The sequence below is a fragment of the Squalius cephalus genome, assembly GCF_949319135.1.
Source record: "Squalius cephalus genome assembly, chromosome: 1".
In the NCBI taxonomy this organism is placed as follows: Eukaryota; Metazoa; Chordata; class Actinopteri; order Cypriniformes; family Leuciscidae; genus Squalius; species Squalius cephalus.
Window position 1 is genome coordinate 18,854,677 of NC_137122.1, and position 19,897 is coordinate 18,874,573.

A 19,897-nucleotide genomic window follows, 5' to 3' on the forward strand; every position below is an offset into this window, starting at 1 on the left:
TCGAGCATACTGCGCACACTGAAAAAAGTGAAACATCAGTGCAATTCATTCAAAATATATATTTACATTGGTCCAATGGAAAATTGTGATTTTCAGTTTATACACTCTCAGAAAATAAAGTACATAATTGTACCTTTAGGGGTACAATGGCTTGTCACTGGGGCTGTACCCTCAAGGGTACAATATTGTACCTTAACCTTTAAAAGAAACGGTACATATATGTAACTTTTAATGCTTTTTGATCCTCAAAAAGTTACATATATGTACCTTGAGGTCCAACACTGATGTGTTAATTGAACTCTCCTGGGAGTTTATATGACTCCAGACTCAAGAGTGTTAAAGTTAATGAGATAATTAAGTGATTAATTTAGTGATGATTGAGCATTATTGAAGACACCTGATGTTAACAAGCAGAATCACTGAAGGAGGAAATCACTAATTGTAAGTTACCATTAAGGTGACGGGTGTTTGCTTTAGTTGGGCTCTTGACCTTTATATGTTTACTTTAAATTTTGTTTGTCTGCTGTTATTGATTTATAACAGTCAGATGAACAAAGAGACAATGTGATCTGATAGCGTTAGTTATGTTTTGACAATCATGTTGTGATCTAAAAAATGAAACTTATTGAGATAGTTTGGTTTAACTTGTTAATTACAGCAGCTTGGCTTTCAGTAATTTTCATATAATCCAAAATATATAATAAACATTGGTCTGATCAAAACACTTTCAAATTAATTTATTATGACCGCCGCTAGCGTAGCTAGCGAAAGCGGTCATATAGGGATTGTCAAATTTTTTTTTTTTTTTTTTTTTTCGTCACCTTACTGAATTTTTCGTCAACGATACCAGGGACACCGAAACACCGGGGAACATGAAATTTGGTGGGCATGTAGCCCCACTAGACTTGTACGGAAAAATTTCTTTTGGTCCCCGGGGGCCACTCCCCCCCCCCGCGCTGGGCCCCCCCAAACCCCAAAAAATGCAGTTTTTCCTAAATAACTACCTGAACCGTGGCACCGAGGATGAAGAATTTTTTATGGTATGTTGGTGTACTAGACTTTTACGGAAAAATTTCGTTTGGTCCCCGGGGGCCACTTACCCCCCCGCGCTGGGGCCCCCGTGAATTTTTCTTCAACGATACCAGGGACACCGAAACACCGGGGAACATGAAATTTGGTGGGCATGTAGCCCCACTAGACTTGTACGGAAAAATTTCGTTTGGTCCCCGGGGGCCACTCCCCCCCGCGCTGGGCCCCCCCCAAACCCAAAAAAATGCAGTTTTTCCTAAATATCTACCTGAACCGTGGCACCGAGGATGAATAATTTTTATGGTATGTTGGTCTACTAGACTTTTACGGAAAAATTTCGTTTGGTCCCCGGGGGCCACTTCCCCCCCCCCCCCCGCGCTGGGGCCCCCGTGAATTTTTCGTCAACGACACCAGGGACACCGAAACACCGGGGAACATGAAATTTGGTGGGCATGTAGCCCCACTAGACTTCTACGGAAAAATTTAATTTGGTCCCCGAGGGCCACTCCCCCCCCGCGCTGGGCACCCCCAAACCCCAAAAAATGCAGTTTTTCCTAAATAACTACCTGAACCGTGGCACCGAGGATGAAGAATTTTTTATGGAATGTTGGTCTACTAGACTTTTACGGAAAAATTTAATTTGGTCCCCGGGGGCCACTTCCCCCCCCACGCTGGGGCCCCCGTGAATTTTTCGTCAACGATACCAGGGACACCGAAACACCGGGGAACATGAAATTTGGTGGGCATGTAGCCCCACTAGACTTCTACGGAAAAATTTCGTTTGGTCCCCGGGGGCCACTCCCCCCCCCCCGCGCTGGCCCCCCCCAAACCCAAAAAAATGCAGTTTTTCCTAAATAACTACCTGAACCGTGGCACCGAGGATGAAGAAATTTTTATGGTATGCTGCTCTTAAGGGCCCACATCAACCTAGCCCATAATTACTCATTTGTGATTTGCGCCCCTCCCATAAAAAATGAAAATGCAATATTATTCTGCTTTAATCGCCCCTATCTTCAGTGGAGATGTTCAGAACTGCACCATATTTCATGTGTATGATTATCTTGACATCCTCTGGGGGTATCCTCTGCTAAGTTTTGTAGAATTTCATCCATGGGGGGGTATAAAATAAATTCATTTATGTGCACATTTAGTGACTGTACACTCATCGGCCTGTAGATGGTGCTGTTGAGCGAAGGGTTGCTGGTTTAGGATGATACTGTCACACACACACATGCAGGAATACAAACAAACGCAAGCATGCACACACACTGACATCCACACGCACAGACACACACCCATACACACACATACAAATCCACATGCACAGACACACACACACAAACACACACGCGCACACATGTACGCACACATACATACACGCACAGACACACACACACACACACACACACAGACACACACATACACAAACACACACACAGACAGACATGCACATACTATTACTTTTTTTAGGTATATACATAAACACGCAATACAGCCAAATTACTCCACATCATTTATTTTTGTGGAAAGCCAGTGCAGGCCTGAGCGGCGGTCATATTTTGTACCGCGATGCGGTACATCTATGCTGCGTTCCAAACCGCATACTTCCCTACTATTTAGTATGGGAAAAAGAGTAGGCGAGCGAAAAAGTATGTACGAATCCAAAAGAGTAGGCGAGAATTACCTGGGTGACGTACGAATTATCGCGAGATTCGGACTTAAGTGCGTCCCAATATGCCTACTTTCCTACTATATAGTAGGCGAAAACAGTACGTGAAGGAAGCAGTACGTTCGAAACATCAGTATTCATAAAAGAGTAGGCGAGAAGTTCCCGGATGGCTTACTTCTTCCGGCCAGATTTTTGAGTGCTCATCCGATGGATACTCTTCTATCCCAGGAGGCCACGCGAGAGGATACGTCATTATAAAACATCGCAGAGATCAGCGACGCGGGTGCTTTCAAATGTGAGTAAACACGTTCCTTTTGTTAAAATTGCATGTGTTGAACTACTGTAGAGTAAACTGTTGAATTGTTGAAGGTGTAAAGACGTTACACAGTATAGTATAGTTGTGATTTTGCTGTAAAAACACGTTTTATTATGTATAACGTTAGCTAACAGGGGAGCTCCAGTAAAGACACGTTACGTCTCTAAAGTGGATTTACATAAACAAACCATACATCAAAGACGCTTATTTTAAATGTCTATTTACATCTGACAGGAAAATCTTGAAATATCACAACATGAAATAGACATCTGAGTGAAATGTGTGCTATTATGTAGAACAAATCTATAAAGTAACTAACGTTAAACATAAGTTATCTATTTTATTTGTCCATTAGCCTACTGTTGATAAATTGAGGAACATTTATGTTGGATAAAAAGTTAAAACAACCTCAACATGTAAATGTAGTGTTGAGTTAATAAATCATAGAGGTAACGTGGATCTTGTCTGGATGTTACAGGGTCAGATGAACAGATGTGTGTTTATCCAGTGGAGAGTGGCTCATGAATCTGAATGCTGCCATCAAAGGCTTTGCGTGAGTATACTACAGAAATGAATAACAACAACTATTTCAATATTAAGTTGTAGTTTATTTTAATTATTGTAATTTCAAACAGAGCTATAACATCACCTTTCTGATTCTTGATTTCTGTGCATTTGCTGCAGATCTTTTGTGGTGGAGCAGGACCTGCAAGGGAAGATGATGGCGGCATTTGTGGAAAAAAAGCGTTTTTGTCTTCTAAATAATACTGAAATCAAATGACATTGTGTGGTTAAAATTACTGCTTTTGTGTTATGTTTGTGCATTTTGTAGGATCTGAAATGTGAGCGGGCTGGTGTGAGCACTGAGGATGAAGAGCACAGAGCTGAATCCTAGAGATGGTCCCTCCATCACTCCACTTGCCTCAGATTGTGAAGCACAACACATCACGCAACAACCTCCGGCACAAGGGAACGGCACCTCTGGCGGTCAGCTGATTCATCAGAATAAAGCCGCAGAATGGGAACCGCTGTGTTGAGACGGCAGAAGGATGTGGGGTTCAGCGCCTGTAGCCTACATACATGATTGTAGTTTGAATAAAGCTTTGTTTCATGTGTTGACTTATGCATTTGTTTATTATGTGATGGTGACTTTCATTCATTCTTTTACTAATTTATTCATATTTCTCATTGTTGTCAGTAAATAAAATATAATTATTTAATTAATGTTTTATTTAATTGTTTGAAAGAAAATGTAGATATGTTCATTATATACACATCTAGAGTGTATTCAATCATGCATAGCTATGTCATATGACATACATTACAATTTGTTTGTTTTATTGAATTATATAATTTTCAGTAAAAAGTCATATAATTAAGTATTGGTCAGCATTTATCGTTGTTATTATTGTATGTTTTGGGGTGGGATAGAAATGCAATTCATTCTGAGGTAATATTAATTTTTAATATTAATGATACTTACATTTTTCGAGTATAAAATCAACAGTTTTCCTCCAAAGGCAAATCTTCGCACAGCTGCCCTTTGTGCAGACATTACAAACGCTGAGGAAACCCGTTCTAGGTAGGGCTGTCGAGTTACTGATGTTATGAGATCTGTAAAAAATCTCATATTATGTATGCAAACCCATATATATATATATATATATATATATATATATATATATATATATATATATATATATATATATATATATATATATATATATATATAAAATGGGTTTGCATACATAATATGAGATTTTTTACACAGGAAAAAAGAACCTACAAGGTTGAATATCTTAATATATATTTTCTTAAATAATTCATTATAATACATTTAAAAAACATTTTTTTGTTATTTATAGGCCTGAGAGATGAAACGACAGTTAAATTCAACAAGAAAAAGAGGAAAAAAATAAAGCAGTTAGCCACTTTTGCTTGTGGATGAAAATATTTGGATATAAAAAATTAACAACATATTCAAGAGATGACAATTTTGGGATTTCGTAATAAAAATAAATAACATCGTTAAGGATAAAACGGTAGTTCACATTAGTAGGGACCCTTTTTAAAAAGTCAGAGGGACCCATTTAGGAAAAGTCAGAGTCCTACAGCCACATTTATTTTATTTTAAGTTATTACATTGTAAAATTTAAAAACGGTCAAAATGACCGCCTTGGGAGTTCTAGTGTTAACTAAATCATAAATACAATTTGAGAAAATCTAAAAAAATTAGCTGTAACAAAATTACATCAATTGTTTTAAGTTAATCCAAAGTATATTTTTTTTCAGTGATAGAGGGCATAACACTTACTTTGAGGCAAAGTGAAAACAGAAGGTACACTCTCAGAAAATAAAGTACATAATTGTACCTTTAGGGGTACAATGGCTTGTCACTGGGGCTGTACCCTCAAGGGTACAATATTGTACCCTTGGCATAGGGTACATATATGTCCCCTTGTGATTTGTACCTTAAGAGACCAGTCTTGTACCTGTGGTGACAATTTTGTACCTTTATTTAACAGTACAAAAATGGACCCTTCAAAAATGGTACAAAATTGGCTTTGACAGGGTACAATCATTGACTATAATGAGATTTATATATATATATATATATATATATATATATATATATATATATATATATATATATATATATATATATATATTACACACACGCAAATTTAAAATAAAAATGTATTAAATCCTTTTCATTTTCACATTTTCCAACATTTCATTTTAAACTCAATGTCTAACTGTGACATATAAATTATCATCTGAGTAAGTGTCATTTGCCTGAAAGTCCATTTCATGTCCTTTCATCTCGACGCCGGTTACTTCTATGCCTGCTTCTGATATTTTCTGAAGGACTTCCTCGGTTGAAAGCCCTGTAAGAACCATGAGTAACCGTGCTATGACTTCTTCTCCACCGATGGCCAAAAGAAAGAAAGAAAGACCGCAAACTGGACGTTCTTTTAAATGGAGATTCAAGCAGCCAATCAGGGCTGGCTCTACATATGTGATATTGGTGGAGGGTGGTGGGGGCCCCGAATCCTCTATATGGCCATGTGTGTTGGCGTGGTCTCTATTGCAACACTATATAAACACGTACGAGGAAACATTAAGTGCATTGAGGCTCGAGTTTGAGACGTTTCTGTGGAACTGAGCCACCAAAGATGCATCTGTTTGTCACCGCTGTGTTGCTGGTGTTGGGTTTTCCTTTCATCGTGACTGAAGTTGTTGATTCATTCAGCACATGCAGCAGTTTCTTTTTAAAAGAAGAGCCTCCTTTTATTGAAGGCGTTCTGAAAGATTCAACCTCGCTGGATAGTAACCGTTACAAACTAATCTGCCAGAAGTATGAGGGCGAATACAGATTTGCAACTCTGTATGACATAAACATGAAGATCCCTCTTTTCTCAGCTTACAAATTTACTGCGGTTTATGGAAAAAACCCACATGTTCCCTGGATGATCGAGCCACAGGTAATGTTTCTCATGGTGGATTATTACAGTTATAATTGAATCCTCATTATTGATCTGATTTACTTTTCTACTATAATAGTTAGTATTAATGAATTATTTCGTTTAGTTCTCTGAGAGTTTTAATGACTATAAATCTCTTTTTCTTTGTTCATTACCTCTTCTGTAGCTTGAACCTTTAGATGGCAGGATGGCTCGACCAGGTGCATATCAGGCTGTAGATGGAGACTACTGGAAAGAGGAAAAAAAGGAAAAACCGGAATGGAATCATGGTCACTTATTTCCCAACGGCCACGCACCTGAGGAAATCACTGCCGCATCTACATACACAATGACCAATACTGTCCCACAGAATATTAAATTGAATAGTGGTAAATGGAGAGATATGGAGCAAAAGGTTAGAGGTTTCATGGAGACTAACTGCCGTGATGAAAACAACGCTGCTAATATCTTGGCCTATGTGCTGACAGGAGCTGTGCCTGGCAACACACGCTTGAATAATAGAGTTAACATTCCCTCACACATGTGGACCGCATTCTGCTGCTTTAATACTAATACTAAAGCATGGGAATCCCAGGCTCACTGGGCTGTAAACAAAGATCTGAATGAACCAATCCCTGAAAAAAAACTGAAGCAATTAGAGGAATTTCTGTTGATTAAATTTAAACAATCCTCACTCTTCAACGACATCTGTAACAGTTACGTGAAAGATGATCAGCCAAGCCGGTGGTTCTCAGATCATTTCCTGCATGATTTTGTACCTGTTTATGGTCATGGTATACCAGGTATACCTGGTAAATTATCTCGAGAAAAAAAACTCAGCTAAGCTTGTCTAAATGTGAAGGTGGCATGAAAGAATAACGGTAACAGGTTTCTGACCCTGTTGTTTCATTGATCACTATGTAATGCAAAACAAATAAATGCTTTCAGAATAAATGCTTATAATCAAAATCAGTCTGTAGTGTTGTTTATGTATTGAACATGAAAAGCACATTGAGGTCATTGATTTTGGCTGTCACAACAATATCTTTCTTTCTTTAACTAAAACAAAAGCTAGACAGAAGTCTGAACAGATATTTTGTTATTTTCGCTGCCAAGCTGAACAACAACAACATAAAATAGTCTATCTTAGAGATGATTTTAATGTTTCTCTGAAATACGGACTGGATGATGCTTTGTTCAAGCTTTATGTATCTCACAAATGAAAAACTACTGTAATATTAATCATTGGTGCTCATTTCACTCATTTTTTTTTTTACTTTTCAGTTATCTTGAATAATAAATAAATAAAAAACACCCTACCTATGTCATTCTTTATAATGTGAAGCAGATAAATTTGGGAAAATTAAATCAAGATGTGATGTTAAAGCAACATCCTGGTTTAGGTTGAGGTGGGGGTTCACCTCATTTTTTTTTATTCCCCACTGAAAATGTTTGTTACAAATAAATTACCAAACGGTAAAATTGAATAATGTATAGGAACAAAAATATGCAGTGCTTTTTACAATCCAAAGCAACTTCCTACTTCCCGCACCGTTGAATTAATAAGGACAAGATTATGATGCTTTTGTCACATTCTTACTATTCCTTCTGTTCTCCACCAGAGGACACTATTACAACACTAATACAACTACAAATTGCAGCTTTTGTGAATCCAACAGAATAGCCACATCATCCATTAACATGAACATAGCCTAACCATTATTAAACACTGTATTTTATAAAGGCATATTAAATATGAAGCGCAAGCAAGCCTCTTTCAGTGGGTCAAAAGTCAACAATAGAAATGAAAAACAAATCACTCCACATATGATCAGGGTCTCCCTTCACAAGTTTACACTTCCCCCGACTGCGCTCAGAGTTATACTCTCATCTTCACTTTCTGAATCCATATCCGCCTGATCCATTGCTGAAACTGCCTTTTTTCTGCTGGTCCGCATTGTTTTGCACACCGCTGCAGAGTGGCTGTTCTTAAACCCGAATGCTGGACATTTCTCTCTCTTCTTCTTCTCATGTTTCTGGCCACAGTATCTGAATTGTATGATGACCCATTCCCATGAGGGCTCTCCTTTTTCTCTGTGTTTCTTCTTTGTAGACATGTAGTGTCGCTGATGTCTTTGTCTCGGTAACTTTGGCTCTCTGTCTAAACAGTTTGAGTCATAATGTCCCACACACTACTCTGTCTCTGATGAGGGAGTCTGTGATCACCCCAAAATTGCATGTTGCTGCCAGTGTCATTAATTCAGTCACACAGTCACATATTTGTCCAGACTAAAAAAATTAAGAAGAATTTTATCTTTCAACAGTCTTATCTTGGAAATCACAAAATCCATCCAACTTTGATATCACTTCATCAATCAATAAACCCTCTACATCCGTTCCAACTCCCAGAGTTTGGCATACTTCTCGTCCTTTTATTTATATTCACCTGTTTTGTCTAGCATAATCAGATTTACATAAACATTTAATTCTTCCTTCCATCTTTTCCATGCAATTGCCAAATTACAGTCATCAAAGTCTATTTTCCCTGGCGGTTTCAATGCTCTCTCCATCCTGCTAGAGCTATTATTGCATGTAAGAACGATCAATCATTTACTCACTTTGTTTTTTGTACAATCCTGTCCGACCTTTTAACCGTCAGCTCTGTTGCAAACACTCAGAAGTTCTCTCGGATTTGAGCAGCGGTTATCCACACGTGCGTGTCTCTTAATTACGTTCCTCGACGAAATGATGATCATTGGATTCCCCAGCGGTTTGTTATCAGTCTTTACTGTCATGTCCCCCTGCCACCATGTTTCAATATTCGGTACATAATCATGAAAGAAACAGGCTTGCATGTAGTTCCATGAACTCTCAACTTTCTACTCACAAAGAGAGTGTTACTTTTAGGGTGTAGTATAAGTAGGTGAATTGGGATGCATAATTATTCTAATCTCACATACTATATTGGATGGATGGATACTATGTACATTGGGACGCAGGGAGAGTTTCGAAAGCGACCATTCACGCTAGCGAAGCTAGCCTTCACTGTAAATCTTGCTGTAAAAAATGGCCATTTTCCATTAAAATAGTAATATACCGTAGAAAACAATGCATTCTAGTTAATATCACAGAAGGGAAGAGAAAAAAGAACTGAAAAAAAACACAAGAATGTCTCGGTTACGTATGGTAACCCTCGTTCCCCGAGGAGGGAATGGAGAGACGTACGTCAGAGGTGATTCTGATGAAATGGGGATCTCGCTCGAGAGCCAATCTACTTTAAGTGTAACTAAACGAGCCAATGCACACTGGCATGTGATAATTGCACCAGCTGCTGTGCATTTAATGAGCAGAAGTCGCATCTTTGTTTTTCCGCTGAGGAGCCGTACCCGGGGTGGGGCAGCGAGGTGGAACACAGGGACTCGGCTCGGGAGTCACTGAGGTGGAGTCTGAGTGTGCCATGCAACACTTACCTGGTTCCAGGGTGGGGCAGAGAGTGTGTGGGAAGGCCTGGTGGCGTCCCAGAGACGCACACTGCTGCCCGCTGGCGATGAGAGAGGGGGATGGGAGTGGCAAGGCATGGGAGCGTCGCTCACTGCCATCCGCGCCCTCTTGTGACCCAGAAGATGGAAGAAATTGCTCTTTTATTGAAAATATGGGTACATCTGGACTCTGAGGAACAGAAACAAAGTTTTCCACAGCGTCGCCGAAGAGGCCGGCCTGCCAGGTTCAGCCACAGGTGTGAACAGAAGTTCTTGTTGAGAATTAACTAAGGTTTAGATGTTTTATTGAAACTAATAATGTTTGTTTTAGTTGGGAGCTTGACCCTTAACTTTATGACATTAGATTCTCTTTTGCTGGTGCAAGAAAAAGCCAAGAGGAGGTTCATCAGGTGTTTTTGTCTGCTGTGAATGGTCCTTTTTTTATTGCCAACATTGTTGAGATTTATGTGCTGATATTTTTATATCTGTGTGTCTAAATGACTATGTTAGCTCTGTTGTTTTTTTTTTTTTTTTTTTTTTTTAAATCATTCATTATAACTGATTGCTGTTGGAACTATTCCTGTAGTTTCACAGTGGTGGAATTTTAAGTCTGTTAATAATGTAACACTTCTGACAAGGGATTAAACACTGGATGAGATCAGTGAATCAAGAGAATACATACATTTCATCACCAATACAAAACTATCAGCATTCAATCATCATCATCATCATCAGTCATCATCATTTTTACCATAACAAATGTAGCTTGCAAAAAAAAAAGTTAAAGGGGTGATGAACTGAGAAATCAAAGTTTCCTTGAGCTTTTGACATATAAGAGATCATCATACTATAATAATATCCTGTAAGTTTCAGAACTGAAAACTACCCTGTTAGCCCAATAAAAGCTTTTATAGACATCAGGCTCAGCAAACGACTCGTTTTTCAAAGTGGGGAACTATGACGTCAAAGAGGATAAAACACCGCCTCCACAAAAGAAGATCAACGCCTACTTCAACACTGCCTGTTTAGCCCCGCCCACCGATTCGCCCAAACATGCTAAATAACATAGGACGACATGATAATTGCTACCGGATCGAGCTACTTACAAGCAATAAACATGCTGTTTACTAAATATTGTGCAGCGCCTGTTTGTGGAAGAAGACAGTCATAAGCTTCCTTCGGATTCCAGCATGGTTAAACTTTATTAAATCAGTCAATCAGCACAATTTCCCGACACGGATCTGCCAGCAACATGTAAGTAACCATGTGTACTCTAATGCCTGATCTGCGATCAGTGATTTCAGTGTAATTATTCAAGTTCAGATATCTTTCTCTTAAAATCGTTCAATACTGTTTATGCATCAGTGACTAAACGATCAACTTCACATAATTTCTCGTAGTATTATGAAAATAATCTTTTTTTAAACTGTTATTAAATTATATAGCCTACACAGAAAGCGATCAAAGAACGATCCCTTTCGCCCAAGCTGTCAATCAAACCTCACAGCGCGAGCCGCGAGAGCTTATCTGGACACTTACCAAACTCGTGATGAAATAATGACACTGTTACACTACACAACGAAGCTCTTACTGTGTACTCACATCGTGTTTGCATTGTGATTTGGTGTAAGCATTTGTGAGAGTGCAAAAATTGCGTTGCAATGATAAGATCTTTATTCAAGCGATCAACAGACTGTCTGTCATCTGCTCAGTCAGTGCTCATCATGCTGCAACCTTTCATGTGATGGAATAGATTTAAATATAATGCTTTAAACGATACTTTTCACGATTTGTTAATCTCGATAGCTGTAATAGTAAAAACGTAGTAAAAGTTTTCGAGAGAGTTCATGTAATACTAGCTATTTCATTGCAAGCATGTCAGCCAATCACAGCAGTGGGCGTTTACACTGCAGTCTCACAGCAGACACGCCCATTAAAACAGAGCGTTCAAATCTGAGGCAGAAATCAGGCTTGGAAAAATGGCTTTTATTTATAAATTATGACAATTTTTTATGTAAAAATCATACTAACATTATAAGGGCACCCCAGGCAACATTATAAAATAATAAAACAATCCAGTTCATGACCCCTTTAAAGCAGTCAGAGAGAATAAAATCTGTTTTTAAAAAGGCAAGGGTCAAGAGCTCAACTAAAGCAAACACTGACCACCACAATGGTAACATCAAACCAAACGTTTTCAATTAAACATAAATATCTAAACATCTGTTAATTTTCAACAAGAGCTTCTGTAGATGTATGACAGAAATAAAGCCAAACTGGTTAGTAATAATTGTAATAATGTGTAATGGATGGAAGTCAGTTGTAGTTGTCTCTTTATTTCTGTTCTTGTTGTTCCCTGTTTCCTTCAGTGATTCTACACAGCAGGTGTTCATCACTAATGATCAACAATCACTTACATATTCATATAATCATCTCATTGCAAAACTGTGTGAGTGTTACTTTTACTCTTTGTAGTGTGGACACTACAGGATTTTCCAGTGGGTTGAAACTGGATTAAAGGTGTAAAATAAAAAGACACACCCACGAAATGTATCTTAATAGTAATAAACTGTAAGTTAAAAACAGTTATAGATTACAGTAAAGAACTGTACAATTAACAGTAAATTACTGGCGTCGTTTTGTCAGTATTTTATTGCCCAGATACGGATGACGTCATCATTCTGTTCTCTCTGTTTAACCTTTGACTAAGGAAGGAAATACCGGTATGTAAAGAGGAAGAAAAGTGTAGACATCAGTAAAAAGCACACATGGCTTTTCAATTATTATCACGAGTTTCGAAAATCTTCCCTGTGCTTTGTGTTTTGCTTCTTGCTGAGACTTTGTCTTCACTTCAAGCAGGTAAATGATGAATTTTTACTCAGATAACCAAAGTCAAAGTAACACGTGCACGCTTCCTGTCAGACTTCCTGATCTCTGTAACGACAGAACTGAAATTTGAGTACAAACTTATACTAACATTGTATATGAAATATAAAAGTATGTACATACATATTTATGACTAAATTATTCAAGTTTTGTCAACTTAAAACATCATGCAAATGTATAGGTTCAACAGGATTACTTTTTAGCAGCCTTTAATTTATCTAAAGATTAAGGTCTACTGAATTATCATGCTGACAAAATAACCTGAAAAAAATATTTAATTTTAGTTTATCCAACAGGATCTTGTTTGATCCCATTAGGATTGTTTAAGATTTGGGATTTTGTCTAATGTGTCCCTCAGAGAATTGAAGGCCTTGCTTTATATATAATTGCAATAGATTTAGTCTATTTGTGTCTTTAACTGAAATGTTTTGAGACTATCGGGAGTGTTTTGATGTTTTAGCAGCTCTCTCTTTCAGGAACACGCCACTTTTATCACATTTACACTGAAGTTAGGGCTGGGCGATATGGCCAAAAATATTTAACACTATAATTGTTTTATATCAGTTGATAGCCTATCGATAATCATCACGATAAATGTAAAAAAATAGATATATCTTTATTTCTTTCAAGTTTAAAGGCAGATTTTTGCTCCTAAGTGAAAGTTGTAGAAACGAGAGCGTTAACTGTGGTTTTAAACTACTCTTTATTGTCAGAACATATCATGACAAACACTTGCCGAACTGGTGAACATTTCACAAATCTGAGGTAGAACATTCAAACATTTGTCATTTTTCCCTAACAAAATAAATATCTTTATTGGAAAATTAACTTCTTAGTTTCTGCATGTGCTAATGGGGAATATTGTTTCAAGTCTTGAAACTGGTTTGTGTTGCCTGACTGTGATGGCACGACTCTTCAGCACAGTTTGCAGTGCAGGCTGCAATATTAATATTACGTGTTTTGTCTCGAAACGGATATTTGACAGTGAGTTGACAGTATTATTAGCTTGAGTTAGAATGCAGATTTACTATGTTAAATTTATGTTCATTAACAAAAACAGTAACATCTGTTGAAACATTTTTTAACAACCTCATTTTTATTTGGTAAAATGTAATATTCTGACTCGAGTTTTATTAAAATTAACCATTGGTCATCCAGTATCATGCATTTAGATCATGATAACCACAGATAAAACCAGGCATATCCTACGGCACCTCACTATCATGGCAAAATGTAACTTCATGGTTTCTATGGTATTTGTATGAAAAACAGTAGCATAAATACATTATTAAATACTGTAATTATATTCCATTAGTCCTATAATACATTGTCTACATTAATAATATAATACAATTCAATATGTTTATCCCACATTTCATGATGCAGTTAATATTACTAGGCTAACGTTACAGTAAATCCATGGTAAATGATGGGAATTTGTAGACGGAAAAGCCTTCTGACTGTATCGTTGCGCACAGTGTTTCTCCTGTTCGTCAGCGCTGTTTCATCTGTTCAGCTGTTGCCCAGCCCTAAATGAAATTAACAGTAATTTCCTTATTGCTATTGCGTTTCATTGTAGAGAAACACTCGCTGTATTACATTTACACTGGTTTGTCCAAACCTGTGAATCTGACGGGAATCTACAAATTCACTGCTATGGGTCTGCTAGACGACAGACAGATCGACTATTACAATAGTAAAGATAAGAGAAAGATTCCCACACAGCACTGGTTGAAAGAGAAAATGCAGGAGGATTACTGGGAACAAGGCACTCAGACGAGAAAGAGCAAAGAACAGTGGTTTAATGTAAGCGTCCAGACTCTGATGGACCGCATGAGACACAAAGAATCAGGTAAGAAACATTAATACCGTTTAACCTGCTTATACACATGATCATTTGATTTATTATCATCTAACATACTTTTTTTTTCTGTCCATTTCAGATCTTCATGTTCTTCAGTGGAGAGTTGGTTGTGAAGTTGAGCAGCTGGGAGATAAAATGAAGTTTCTCAAAGGCATTTATGAGTTCAGTTATGATGGAGATAACTTCCTGTCTTTTGATGATAAAGAGGCTCAATGGGTCGCTCCAGTTGACGCAGCTCTACCAACCAAGAGAAAATGGGACAATATGCCGATCCTAAACCAAAACACCAAAGGCTACCTGGAGAAAGAGTGTGTGGACTGGCTCAACAAATTCAGAGAATATGGAGACGAGGACCTCAGAAAAACTTGTGAGTAAATGTGTTTGTATTTGTTGATACCATATCTGCAGCTGTTATAGAGAGAGACCTGACTGATTCCAATTTCAGCTCCTCCGAAGGATCATGTTTTTGCTAAAAAGTCCAATGACACAACCAAGCTGAAACTGACCTGTCTGGCCACCGGCTTCTACCCCAAAGACGTGATGTTGACCATTAGGAAATATTGCACATCTCTGCCTGAAGATCAGATTGAATCCTCAGGAATCAGACCAAACCATGATGGATCCTATCAGCTGAGGAAGAGTGTGAAGATCAAGGAGGAGGAAAGAGATGAATATGATTGTTTTGTGTCCCACAAGAGCATCAAAGAACCAATTATTTTTCATTTGGGTAATGAAAGCAGTTACACATTGAGACATAAATATCACCTGATAGGCTATTGAAACAAAAAATAATTGAAAACTTCCATTGTTTTTGTTTGTGATATCCTTATTGATTAATACTATTTTCAACTTTTTACATTTGTATAGATCGTAAATACAGTGACTCTGACCACCAGCCACAGAAAGCCATAAGTTTCACTGGAGTTGTGATTGGCGCTGGGCTTATGCTGACAGTTGTTGCTTTAATTAGCTGCATCTTAAAGAAGAAAAAGATTGTTGGTGAGTAGTGATGGAGTAATGATGATCCACGCATTCTTGTTTTTGGTTTTGTGTAGTAAAGGAATAATACTTAATTTCTTTTCTACTGGTAAAATGGGCCAATAATAGAGATTTGACACTGAAAAGTCAAAAGGATAGAGGATGCAACACAGAAATGTAACCGTTCATTGTTGGTCCACTGAGTATTTAATTGATTGATGGTCATGTCTTAATTTTATTGTGTCCTTCTCATGGGCATTTCATACTATTTGACTCAAATAAGCTTGGACAAATATAAGATCAGAATATGGACTTGTTTTAGATATTTGATAATATAAATAAATGAACGAGAGCCTGAAGAAGATCTTCTAAGCACAGGTACTTCTAATCCAAAAATCTGTTCACTCTTATGCACAGTTTATTTTGACTTTGACACAATGACACAGTCAAACAGATACCAACTCATCTGACTCAGAACATGCCTTTAATTAGATCAAATGAATTCATTAAAAGTAAACCATTTAAAATGAGTAACTGCAAATTGCTTATAAAATATGAAGTAAAATTTAACAAAGATTTCTGAATAAGAGACAGATATCAAAGATGAATTAAGAACACTATTTTTTTTATTGCCTACATTGAAGACACCAGATGATAACGAGCAGAATTACAGAAGAAAAGAGAAACACAAGAACAACAACTGACTTCCAGACACAGCCTAAGATTAAATCAACTGAAGTTAAAAGACATTAAATATATCTTATTACAAACCAGACGGACTTTATTTCCGTCATTCATCTGCAGTTCTTTTTGAGAATTAACAGAGATTTAGATGTTGATGTTTTATTGAAAATGTTTTTTTTTTCAGTGTTTTTTTCAGAAAGTGTTTCCATTACTTGGTCAGTTTGACTCTTGGCTTTTTATGTGAGATTGTGGTCTTTAAAACAGTATTTTGCTAAAGCACATACTTTGTTTCAAATGAAATAGATTTAATTATCATAAAGAAAAATTACTGGTTAATCTCATAAATGATCAAAAGTACTAATAGCAAAAAACTAACCAATAATATTGGTTAAAATGTATCAATATCCAATTAATTTTGGTCAGTGATAAGATTAGTGAATTATTCTACTTTATGGAGCTAAAAAACTATATCATCTGATCATCTTTGTTCATGTTTGATCACCTTTGCAACAAATTATGTCAGTGTCACAGTTCAAAATCTCTGATGCGGGATGAATTGCTAAACTTGAATATGTGTGTTACAGGTCTTATGACAACAACAGGACGTGGGAACAGCGATTCAGCTGAATCTGGTGAATATGCCTCTTATTCACGTACAACCCCAAATCCAGAAAAGATGAGACGTTTTGTAAAATGCAATAAAATCAAGAATCTGTGATTTGCTAATACTCTTTCACCTTTATTTAACTGACTACAGTACAAAGAAAATATTTCCAAAGTTTTCACTGACCAACTTAAGTGTGTTTTTGTAAATATAATCACATTTTTATATTAATGGTCTCTGGTTGGCAAATCACTGATTCTTGATTTTATTGCATTTTACAAAATGCCCCATCTTTCCTGGATTTGGGGTTGCTATTTTAATAAAGCATCGCTAAATGCCTGGAGTCCAAACTGGTTTCATCATGAATCTCATCACACACACAGCAAGAACGAGCAGAGCCTCATCAGTATTCAACTTTGTTTGACACACATGCTGCTTTTCTGCTTGTCAAAGTTTCTATAAATACACATATTAATTTTGATTAAAATGTTCAGTGTCCAAATTTAGTTGTTTTTTGCATCTCCATTTGATAGGTGATCTCACAAAACTGTAGATAACCAGTGACAGTACATCTAAGGATGTGCCAAAAGACGCTTAAAATGTGAACTAATGAGGTAACTTTATTTTATACCACGGGTCTGCTGAATGCTTGATTCTGATTGGTTGACAGACGTTCTGAGTTAAGTGTGACCAATCCTGTTCCTGGATTGCAGAGTTCAGTGATCTAACATATTTAGGAAATATTTACATTTTAAGTAAGGGATAATGTATAGAGAGGCGGTTGTTATAGCGAATAACAAGCCCGACAGGCTGAACGAGACCCCGACGCGAAGCGGAGGGGTCTTGACAGCCTGAAGGGCTTGTTATTCGCTATAACGACCGCCTCTCTATACATTATCCCGCTTATTACATGGCTACCTACAAAATAAATAAATAATTTGACACGAATTATTGATTTAAAAAGGAGTTTATTGATTTAAAAACGATTGTATTGCTTCCGCCAAAGAAAATAGTCCGTTCCGCGTCCATAGCAACGCGCTGTTTTTCATGGCAACGGTCTGTTATACTCCGCAGCGGTCTGTTATAAAGAAATAACAGACCGCATTCTACATTGGAATTCAGCCAAGCCATGTAATAATTAAATGTAATATATGTAAAGTAAATATTGTAGAAACTGTTATGAATGTGTTATTTATTATCTTTAAATTAAATTGTGTTATCGCATCAAGTGCACAGAAGGGTCCATAGATTTCAATGGTCATGATGTAGCTGTTTATGTCTGTGTTTCAGGACTCCCACCACAATCAACACTGCAACAGATCAAGCCCTGATATAGAGAGATGTGATATTGGTCAATATCAACACTATCAGTATTATGACGGCTTAGAGAGCGGTACAGAGGAACAGAGGAGCCCATTTTTTGTCTTCAATGCTTGCTGCACTATTTTCTATGAGTCTAGACTCCTGGATGCTAACGCTAATGTTTCTGACCCCGCCCTGCGCCAGGTTATCACAGAAATCACAGATAACGTTTCAAAACTGATAGATGAAAGGTCATGAAAAGCTGCTGTCACTACTTGTGCATCAAGATAACAAAAAACTTGATGACCATGAAAAACGAATCACTGAAACTGAGAACTGAATTTCCGCAGTGGAAGATGCTGACAAACTGGAGACGCTATAGAGACGAGTTTGTGAGATAACGGATCATTTGGATGATTTGGAAAACAGAGGGGGAAGGAAGAATTTTTGTATTAGGCCTGCTGTTATATAGACACGTTTTGTATGTTTAAGGTCTGCATGTTTGTCAGCGCTACATGTTGACTAACTTGTTAAGTGACATATTATGCCCCTTTTCACAAGATGTAATAGAAATCTATGGTGTGCCCAGACTGTGAAATTTAAGCTCAAAATACTCCCAGATCATTTATTATAGCTTGTCAAAGTTGCCCCTTTTTGAGTGGTTACATTTTTGGTTAAATTTGACACATTAGGTAAATCAGTTCCCTCCAGGACACCAGTAGATCTCATCCTAATATCTGATCTTGAGATCAGTTGAGCCGCGTTCGAGGCCGTTGTAAATGACTCAACAAACACACACACACACACACACACACACACACACACACACACACACACACACACACACACACCTGTGACCGCATTACATTAGTGTTACTGCGCAGCTGCCGTTTGTGATGCTTTGTTGCTGCATGTGTTGCTTAGCAACCTCTTAGGAACTACATTGCTTGGCGGAGGAATAAATGTGTTATAACGTTATATTTTTTGTTGCTGGTGTTTATTTTATGAATAAAATAAATATTAAAATGAATATATTTATGGTGTAACCATTTTATAAAAGTGTGTATATATATATATATATATATATATATATATATATATATATATATATATATATATATATATAGGAATAGTATAATGTTAATGGGTGATGCCCTCTTGACCCACACTCCTAACTAGTAGGTGGCGGTAATGCACCTAAACTGTGACTGACAGTAAACAAGTGAGAGTTCACAGAGTTAAACCTAAAAGTCTGTGTGTTTATTAAATTAAAGCAGAGATGTAGCACTGCCTTTTCATTGTATGTATGTAGAGGCTTTATGGCTTGATATTCATGATTGGCTTTACCCAAAGGTTCCTCATCTCAAAGTCTTCTCTCACAAGGACATTATTTATGGACTCGTTATGGAGAGCAACAAAGACGATTTTTAACATCCTTATCCTAGTTAAATTTTATATACACAAATTTAAATATCTGAAAGTGAATTCAATGTTCTGTGTATTTCACAATGAGTTTCTTTCTTATACAAATGCCCTTAAAATGATGAAAAGTAAAAAAAAAAGCAGAACAAATGTTTGCTATAATTGAAGAATATGACTTGAAAAGTAAACCCTAGCCGACC

At 37.2% G+C, this 19,897-nt stretch overlaps 2 protein-coding genes across 3 annotated transcripts; both read left to right on the plus strand.

The window, feature by feature from the left end:
* The first annotated feature begins 6,141 nt into the window (after positions 1 to 6,141).
* LOC307157282 (endonuclease domain-containing 1 protein-like) lies at positions 6,142 to 7,438 on the plus strand. The gene is made up of 2 exons (XM_079869160.1): positions 6,142 to 6,499; positions 6,666 to 7,438. Exons 1-2 carry the CDS (start codon positions 6,191 to 6,193, stop codon positions 7,320 to 7,322), a joined length of 966 nt encoding a protein of 321 aa, XP_079725286.1. The 5' UTR covers positions 6,142 to 6,190; the 3' UTR covers positions 7,323 to 7,438.
* Positions 7,439 to 12,660: 5,222 nt separating this feature from the next.
* Positions 12,661 to 19,282, plus strand: LOC307170621 (H-2 class I histocompatibility antigen, Q10 alpha chain-like). 2 transcript variants are annotated; one of them, XR_013823410.1, is made up of 8 exons: positions 12,661 to 12,816; positions 14,423 to 14,695; positions 14,787 to 15,074; positions 15,153 to 15,434; positions 15,575 to 15,706; positions 16,954 to 17,001; positions 17,507 to 17,587; positions 18,264 to 19,282. XR_013823410.1 is itself a non-coding variant. In XM_079891808.1 (7 exons), exons 1-7 carry the CDS (start codon positions 12,726 to 12,728, stop codon positions 18,302 to 18,304), a joined length of 1,155 nt encoding a protein of 384 aa, XP_079747934.1. In that variant the 5' UTR covers positions 12,661 to 12,725; the 3' UTR covers positions 18,305 to 19,282. The 2 variants fall into 2 exon arrangements, 1 of the variants encoding a protein (XP_079747934.1); XM_079891808.1 differs by lacking the exon at positions 17,507 to 17,587.
* The last annotated feature ends 615 nt before the right edge of the window (positions 19,283 to 19,897 follow it).

Excerpts from the sequence above, each read along its gene's own strand:
- LOC307157282 (XM_079869160.1), top strand. The coding sequence starts at position 6,191 with ATGCATCTGTTTGTCACCGCTGTGTTGCTGGTGTTGGGTTTTCCTTTC. Across the intron at positions 6,500-6,665 it reads CCTGGATGATCGAGCCACAG|CTTGAACCTTTAGATGGCAG; the intron begins GTAATGTTTCTC and ends CCTCTTCTGTAG.
- LOC307170621 (XM_079891808.1), top strand. The coding sequence starts at position 12,726 with ATGGCTTTTCAATTATTATCACGAGTTTCGAAAATCTTCCCTGTGCTT. Across the intron at positions 15,075-15,152 it reads CGAGGACCTCAGAAAAACTT|CTCCTCCGAAGGATCATGTT; the intron begins GTGAGTAAATGT and ends TTCCAATTTCAG. Across the intron at positions 15,435-15,574 it reads ACCAATTATTTTTCATTTGG|ATCGTAAATACAGTGACTCT; the intron begins GTAATGAAAGCA and ends ACATTTGTATAG.